Source organism: Dreissena polymorpha, chromosome 9, assembly GCF_020536995.1.
Source record: "Dreissena polymorpha isolate Duluth1 chromosome 9, UMN_Dpol_1.0, whole genome shotgun sequence".
NCBI lineage: Eukaryota > Metazoa > Mollusca > Bivalvia > Myida > Dreissenidae > Dreissena > Dreissena polymorpha.
The window spans coordinates 41,426,609-41,435,855 of record NC_068363.1 but is presented as its reverse complement, the minus strand read 5'-3'; the positions used below and the strand labels follow the sequence as shown (position 1 = coordinate 41,435,855).

Here is a 9,247-nt window from a genome sequence, read left to right as displayed (position 1 = left end):
GTGAGGTTTAGGGCTCTAAAACCGGTTTAAACCCCCAATGCTTTGCATTGACCGTTCCAAGGCGGTGACCCCAGCTTTATTCTTGTATGTGTTTATGTTTGTTTTGTATTGTGCTGTTTTGTACTGTTTTTGGCAATTGGTCACTTGCCTTAAATAACGGACCAACTAAATGTATATAATGAGAATTCAATACCGCTCCAGCAGTTGGAGGTTCACTTCTTTATATTATCAACAGACACCTCCAAAACTATATCCCTCTGCCTTTTGCAGGGTATAAAAAATGGTGTTTTGCTTTGTATGTTTTTTGCAATGCTTAGCCAAAAATTAATATGTCGGATGAGGATGATATTGGCATAGGGAAGGCTTGTCCAGACTTTCCTGCTGTTATTCATCAGCGTCTGATGTCAATCTGTAACCTTGAGACATTATCCATGTATTTTTTATTATGCAAATTTTCTGTAAACAAAATGTTTATCTCAAAAGCACACACACACACACACAATGCATACCTGTTTAGCTCACCTGAGCACAATGTGCTAACGGTGAGCTTTTATGATCACCTTTGGTCTGTCGTGCACCGTGCTGGGTCAACATTTGCCTTGTTAACACACTAGAGGTCACATTTATTGTCCAATCTTCATGAAATTTGGTCAGACGATTTGTGACAATGAAATCTTGGACGAGTTCGAAACTGGTTCTGGTTGGTTGAAAAACATGGCCACCAGGATGCGGGGCATTTTTTCTTATATAGCTATAGTAAAACCTTTTTAACACTCTAACCTAGGTCAGCACATAAGGTAGTCGTGAAGACTCAGCAATGACCTGTAAATAAACTCTGACACACACACGCTAACACTCTAGAGGCCACAATTATTTTCTGATCATCATGAATCTTGGTCAGAAGTTTTTTCAAATTATATCTTGGACGAATTCAAAAAAAGTTTGGGTTGGTTGAAAAACATGGGCATCAGGGGTCGGGGCATTTTTCCTTATATGGCTATATATGGCTAAAGAAAAACCTTGTTAACACTCTAGAGGCCACATTTTAAGTCCGATCTTCATGAAACTTGGTCAAAATATTTGTCCCAATGATACCGTGGACGAGTTCGAAAATGGTTCCGGTTTGTTGAAAAACATTGCCACCATGGGGCGGGGCATTTTTCCTTATACGGCTATTATAAAGTAAAAACTTGTTAGCACTCTTAAAGTCACATTTATTGCCCAATCTTCATGTAACTTGGTCAGAAAATACAAAGATGTTTCCGGTCTGTTGAAAAACATAGCCGCCAGGGGGTGGGGAATTTATCCTTAAATGGCTATAGTAAAACCTTGTTAGAAATCTAAAAGTTACATTTATTGTTCACTCTTCATGAACGTTGGTCAGAACATTTGTTCTAATGACATCTTGGGCTGCTCAGAACAGGTCAGTTCCTTTTAAACTCAGGTGAGCAACTTAAGGCCTTTCAGGCTCAAGGCCCTCTTGTTTTGTTAAATTGTTACAACAAAGTAAAACTTAAAGAAACCCCACAAACATTAAGTGATTTACACTACTGAACAATGTGCACATGAGACTGCCTGACAACGACTACATATATCAAGGTGAATTGAACATGACACATGACAAAATAATAACATTTTTGCACATAACCAGTGGTCCGGTGTTTTTGATTTCTTAAAAAGTATTTAACTCACTTTTCATTCTGTAAAATGCTGCATCAAATATTGATATACTTATGATCACTCTTGAGAATATTGGTATACAAACTTGTATGAGGAAAACAAGCACGTAGGTGTTGCAAATTTCATTGTTGATGCTTTTTGGTTAGACTTTGTATTGAATGAAGGTGAAAACACCCAATTTAATCAATACATCATTGAAAATAAAAATAATTGCAATATTAAACAACGACCAAATTGTTTGCATATGTATTCACAAGCTTTGATGTAGATATATTATGAAAGTTGTGGGTAATTGTCTGCAAACAATATCGTAAACACAGTTATTTTGAACAGTAAGATGTGCAATTCTGTTTCCAACACAACAAACAAAATCCAGCTAAAAAAGAATTGTAACTTTAATTATCACAGCAAATTATTGTGGAATGTGGATATAAAGATAAGATTTTATTATTATGCATTTAAACATGCATGCTATCTATTGTCTACAGTGTAATTCATGTGGAAACTGTTGGGCTTAAAATTGTACTTACATATTTTTTTTACAATAGTTACCTTCCTAATTTTTCCCGGTATTATTTGCGTTTGTTAATTGTCATTACTATCTGCTTATTGTGTCATCCGAATTTTGAAATCCCTCAATCCCATACGCCTTAAAACCCATTATCCAGATATTTTTTTTCCTACTTTTTACAAATATTTAAAAAAATGAGTGTCAAAGTGGGTGTTACTTAAAGAGGTCTTCTCACAGATTTTGGCATGTAATGAAGTATTTCATAATATGCTTTAAATTGATAAATGTTAACATTGAAACTAAGAAGCTCCAGTAAAAAACAAGAAATAAATTAAAGAAAGAAAACAAGTAATCCTCCACTGGGCTAGAACCATTGACCCATGGAGTAAAAGTCTAGTATTTTAACGCATCAACCAACCATTCTCATACATTGAGAGGTGTACTTTATACTTTATAAATGCAATTCTCCTCATGTCACAAAATATAACAATGGAACTTTCCAAATTATTCATTTTTGTGTGTGTAACAATTTATAATTTCATGTCTTCATCCCTATAAGGACTTTGTTAACTAAAGGGTAATAGCTCGTATTAAGAAAATGAAGGGTTATGGTTCTTAAGCATGTCTTTTCCCTTAATTAAAATCAATACACCCATGAAGTTTCATGTTAGTCATGCATTATTTCGAGATAAAGCCCTGAAAAGTTACATCAAATAAACAAGAGCACCGCATAACGGGTGCCAGACTCAACTATGGGTGCAGTTTTGAATAAATGAAAGCTTGTCAGATTTTTTTTTTTTTTAAGAGGTCACAGTGACCTTGACCTTTGATCTAGTGACCCCAAAATGGGTGTGGCGTGTAGAACTCATCAAGGTGCATCTACATATGGAGTTTCAAAGTTGTAGGTGGAAGCACTTTGATTTTAGAGCCAATGTTAAGGTTTTAGCACGACGCGGACGGCTAAAACGCCGAGCTAAAAATTGTATCACCAAAATACAAACTAAATCAACGGTTGATACTGATCATAATGAAAAAATTGTAGCACCAAAATACAAACTAAATTGTAGCACCAAAATACAAACTAAATCAACGGTTGATACTGATCATAATGAAGGTTGGCACACAGTCGCAAGAAAGCAAAAATTACCCAAACAGCAATCTGCTCCAAATCAGAAACGGGACACAGGAAACGTATTCGTTCAAAAGGCCAAAGTGAAACAAAACCGAATAATAGAAAAATAGCACAACTACAATTCTCAATCCAGGAAAAGAATCTTCTATCTGCTCAGATAAAAAATCCACATCTTCAAATAACAAGCGTACCCCGGGCACAAAGATGTCTTACCGAGAGGCCGTAATCAACGAGGCTACAAAAACAACACTGATGAAGGAACACGAAACATCACTTATTCACACAATGGAAATTTTAATAAAAACAGTGAAAGACCTGATTGTCAAATCAAACCAAAAACAAGACGTTTTGCAAAATTTAAAAACAGAAGGGAGTACAAGAAATTTCAGAAAAGAAAGAAACACATTCAGCAGGGTAAGGAAACAGTTTTAAATTTATCAGACCGTATATTATCAGACACTGAATACATTCTTTTAGGAAAAGGTTTAGGCTTTTGCCCTCTTATAAAATCTCATGATGAAGTTAAATTAGCGGAAGAAGTTTTTCTTTTTACCAGAAGATTACGTTTAAAAGAATATTTTGCCGACCTTAATAAAACAGATATACACAATACTACTGAAAATGATGAATATATACACCTGCCGTTTTTTAACAAGATACCATCTACATTTACACCTCCTAGTGGAAGAGACATATATCTTGATTTTTACATAGAAGCCATTACAAATGAAATTCTACATAATGATAAGAAGAAACTGTTCCGACCAAATATCTCCAAAGACCAACTACAAGCCTTGAAAAATTTAGCACATGATCCTAATATTGTTATTAAAAAAGCCGACAAGTCAAATACTATTGTAGTAATGAATAAAAATAAATATATTGAAGAAGTTACTCGTCAATTAAACGATGAGCATTTCTACAAAAAAGTGAACAACAACCAACACCAGTCAGCGAATGAAAATATCCAAAAATGTTTTGAAGAAATAGAGAACAACAACCCCGGTATAAGTAAGCAGTTTGATTTATTTCCAACTAATATCCGTAATCCCCAGTTCTACATTCTGCCAAAGACACACAAGCCATTTGATGCCAGTCTTCCACTTGGATATCCTGGTCGGCCCATCGTGTCTGCATGCAGTTCCAACACGGAAAATATTTCTAAATACTTGGACTATGTTTTAAATCCAGCTATGCAGCATTTACCATCGTATGTTAAAGATACAACAGACTTTATTAACAAGATAAAAAATATTAAATTGAAAAAAGATTGCTACTTTGTAACCTTAGATGTATCTTCTTTATACACTAACATTCCCCATAGTGAAGGAATAGATGCTTGTTAATATTTTTTAAGAAAAGGAACTATAAATAACCATGTAAATGTTGATGATGTTGGCAAACTTTTGCAAGTTGTTCTTGAAAATAACTGTTTTGATTTCAATAATGATACTTATTTACAAACTATGGGTACTGCTATGGGAAGTCCTATGGCACCGTCTTATGCTCCCCTTTTTATGGGTAAATTTGAGGAAGATTTTCTTAACAATACCTCTATTAAACCATATGTTTGGCTTAGATTTTTGGATGACATTTTTATGATATGGAATGGCTCTTTAGAAGATTTAAACACTTTTATTAATAATTTAAATAACTTCCATTCAACCATAAAATTTACCTCTCATATATCTCAACAGTGTGTATCTTTCCGTGATGTTTCTATATCAAAAAGTGAATTAGACACTGTGGTTACAAATATTTTTTGTAAACCCACTAATATGCATTTATACTTAGATTTTACGTCATCTCACCCCATGTCCTGTAAGCGGAGTATTCCAGGCAGTCAGGCAAAGCGCTACAGACGTATTATTTCTGATGATGATGTATTCAATCAGTCCTTATCTAGTTTATTTAAGTATTTTAAAAGTAGAAATTATCCAACAAATGTTATTGAAAATGGATTTTCTCAAGTGAAAAATATGACACAGGAAAGTGCATTATGTGTTACTCAGAGAAATATTGATTCAATAATACCATTTACTGTATGTTTTAACACATCACTACCTAATATTGCTAAAATTGTACACAAATACTGGGATTTGTTCAGATTATCAAACAAGGAAAGTGTTAAGTCTTTACATTCATTTAAACCTATTTTGGCCTATAAAAGACCTAAGAATATACGTAACAGCCTTGTAAGATGTTCAGTGTCTTATAACAGTACTGATATTCATTTATCAGGTCAATGTAACCGACCAAGATGTACAGATTGCAATAATATAAACATATGTTCAAGTTTCAATAGTAGTGTTACTGGTTTATCGTATGATTTATGCTATGATGTTGATTGTACTTCGCGCAATGTTATATATCTTATTACATGTAAAAATTGTAATAAACAATACGTTGGACAAACTAATCAGAATGTTTCCCGCAGAATGAATAGCCATAGATTTGATATCAGAAATTGTACAATAAATCCTATTTCACATGTTGCTACACATTTTGGATCTACTGACAATGATTACACTTTATCAGATTTCTCCTTTGTACCAATTGATGTTGTTCAAAACAATCTAGACCGTTTATGTAAAGAAACATATTGGATACACAAATTAAAAACTATGATTCCTAACGGTCTAAATAATAAACTGCTGTATGACATATAGAACATAAACATAATTTACATATACATTTGATGTTTGTCTATTACTATGTTTTTTTATAAATTATATTATTACTAATAGACTGTTGTATCAGCAATGATCCATCTCTGTATTATGTATTATGTAATATTATGTACTATATATTTTTCCGCCAAACGACGTTACGTTATTGTATGACGTTGACGTCACTTCCTTTGTATTTGTTTATATTAATGTACTACTGATGAAGGCTACGGCCGAAACATGTTTAGTACCAGAAACATTTAAATAAACAGTGACGTGTTTGTACGATTTATTTAATTTTATAGATAAAACCCTGAAAAGTTACATCAAATAAAAAATTGTATCTGAGATAAAGCCCTGAAAAGTTACATCAAATACAAAACCCAAAAGGCAATAACTCTTATTAAAGAAAGTGTAGGGTTATGGTTCTTGTGTATGGCACTTTGCCTCATTGATATCTATACACATAAGCATTTTCATGTTGATATCTTATATAGCTTCTGAGATATAGCCCTTAAAAGTTGTGACAGTAAGACAGACTGACAGACAATGCCAATTCTATATCCCCCCATCTTTGGCTGGGGATAATACAAATAAAAACAATGCTCATTAAATTTTGGCATATTTATTTGCATGAAATATGATTTTATAAATGGACAAAATCTTCATTCATGCATGATGTACAAAACTTGGTTTCTTCAACACATATATGTACAAGATACGTTTTTACATTTTTAGTAAAATTAAACATATAACATTACTCCAAATTAAACATTTAGCTCTAGATATTGCACAATATTACACCATGAGAGTAGATACAAAATATACAAAAATCTGAATGCCAAATAAATCTGACTGACAACATAGATATATTATACTAATCTTTCTTTAAAATCCCGTAACTCTACTGTTTGCACAAGATTACTAAACATTGCTTGTATGACTGTTTTTTGCAACGCTGGTGCATTATAAATCTTATATTTGCATTTACTAAGGGATTCGTAGTTGTTTCAAACAAATGTCCAATCTTTAAGGATTAATGAAATCATACCAAATTAGTGTTAAACTATAAGCTGCATGTATTATTCAAATCCTTGAATTGATTGGTGTAATATTATCTAAAAAATCTGTTACTTGTTAAATTATCAAAATTTCATGAGAGGATTAAGGCAAACCCACATCTTGGCAAACAACAAACAAAACATGATTTTCTTTAGAGGGAAAAACCAGAAATGAAGGAAAAAAACAAACTTTCAAACATTACTTTTGTTAACGTAACCTCAAAACATTACCATGATTTCAAATTATAATTTTCTACAAACAGTTATCTTGTTTGTTATATAAATAAGAAGTCCACAATAATAGCTTTTATCAAATTTACATCATAAACATTTATACACCTAAACATGAAGACACCAGTGCCAAACTAAGCATAAGCTATCTATGGATTTCGTTGTTTTCCGAATGAAGGCTTCAACCAGATAAAAGCCCTTTACAAAAAAGTCAATTATTTTAACAAATTGTATTTGTATAAATAAAAACAAAATTACTTGAAGGCATTCTCAAAGCTATAAATATAATTCTGAATATGAGTAATGATTTTTTGAGAGAGGCAAATTCTGCATAGTTCTTGAAATATGATATGCTTAAAGATAAAGGATTCAAACATCTTATATACATGTATATATATGCCCATCAATTACATTCCAGCTCTGCCTCTTTTTCACAACAATACTGGCTTTGTTCATGTAATTATTAATTACAAAGAATATATATATATTTATATAGAATAGCACAAATCTTCATTGTTTATTATGAAACATCAGTAAAATATCACCAAAACATGTGTTTGCTGTCTATCACATAGCACACATCTGTAGTGAAAGCATCATAACACTGCACTGTCTCCTAAATGGGTATTTAATCGTCAATAACACTGCGCACATGCACAAAAATACACAACATTGCAGTTTAATACTTTCCTCAATGACACTCAATATTAGCACTGCTGCTTCATTACAATCCAATATCCATCCGTGGAAGGTCATTCGATTCATTTTACCCAATATTCACTGGCTACCATTCACGTGTCACCGAATGGCACTTATGTCAAAATGTCACATTGATAACAACAACAACCTGTGAGGTCAGAAACTCTTAAGCATGAAATCGTCCGGTGAGCAACGTTGAACAATACTAAGGCAGGTTGTGGCTTTCGTTAGCTGAGCGAACTTGTTGATTCATCGCTGGAGAATATCTGGGTCGTGCCGGGGCTTACCCAGGATAGTCCGTTCCTCTTATGAGGCTCCAGCTCCAGGTCACTTCGGTTTTTCTGCAAAAAGAAAAAAACGTTGCGAATCAACGACTGGAATGTATTAACTGGACGTTTCAATGGGTAAAACAACACCGTTGTGAAGAACAAAAATATTTTGTGTCAAAAATTACAAAGCTTGATAGTATTGTGAAATATTCTTGGTCATATGAACACATTGCAATGTTGAGTCATGATTTTACAAACAAGACCATTAATTATGTTCAATTGAATTATAAACTTTTTACAATTTACAATTGTTTGATCTTATAAGTTTTTATCTACCCACACAGGTTTCAGTACATATTGTTTCAGGGGAATATGCAAGAGAAAGTTCTGATACAATTCAAAACTTTGACATAAGTTTAAAAAAAAAAAAGAAGTAAAATCAAACTTTTTGTGTACAATATCATGCCTTTGTGAATGAGCATTACAAATGAAGGATAATAACCGAAACAAATAACTAACATTCTATTTACGTGAACATTTTTTATGTATTCCCTTATGAGATATCCAATTATTTCTTCTGTAAATGGGTAACATAAAACTTGTTGGCCAATGTTTCAAATAACACACACACAAAAAGACTTTTAATGACTTCACTTCTTATATATAGTAACAGTGCAAATTGTACCAATACACATGAGTAGGAATCAGAAAGACTAAAGTGAGTTTTTATGACTTCACTTTTTTACATACAGTAACTGTGCAAATTGTACCAATACACATGAGTGCAAATAAAGGAGACTACTCAAGGGAGGTAAACCAAAGCAGCCGGAGTTACCTGACAGTGACATGGACGACGACTTTACCTTGCGAGTGAGCATGTCTGTCTTGGCCTCGTCGTGAATGCTGGGCTCCCACGGAGAGAACCTGGAAATGCATGTGAAAATGAAATAACTCCCTTATGTAATCTCTGAACCTGAAAATGCATGCCATCATGA

At 33.1% G+C, this 9,247-nt stretch overlaps 1 protein-coding gene across 8 annotated transcripts in view; it reads right to left on the bottom strand.

Moving 5' to 3' along the window:
• Window positions 1-6,601: 6,601 nt before the first annotated feature.
• Window positions 6,602-9,247, bottom strand: part of LOC127846403 (AKT-interacting protein-like) — a 48,469-nt gene continuing 45,823 nt past the window's right edge. For 7 of the 8 annotated variants that reach the window (XM_052377620.1, XM_052377624.1, XM_052377625.1 and 4 more), the window contains 2 exons: window positions 9,116-9,176; window positions 6,602-8,324 (listed from right to left, as the gene is read on the bottom strand). In XM_052377620.1, the coding sequence (XP_052233580.1) occupies window positions 8,211-8,324; window positions 9,116-9,176 (175 nt within the window). In that variant the 3' untranslated portion in view covers window positions 6,602-8,210. Of the gene's footprint in view, window positions 8,325-9,087; window positions 9,177-9,247 lie in introns of all 8 variants that reach the window. The other variant, XM_052377627.1, reaches the window with a different exon arrangement.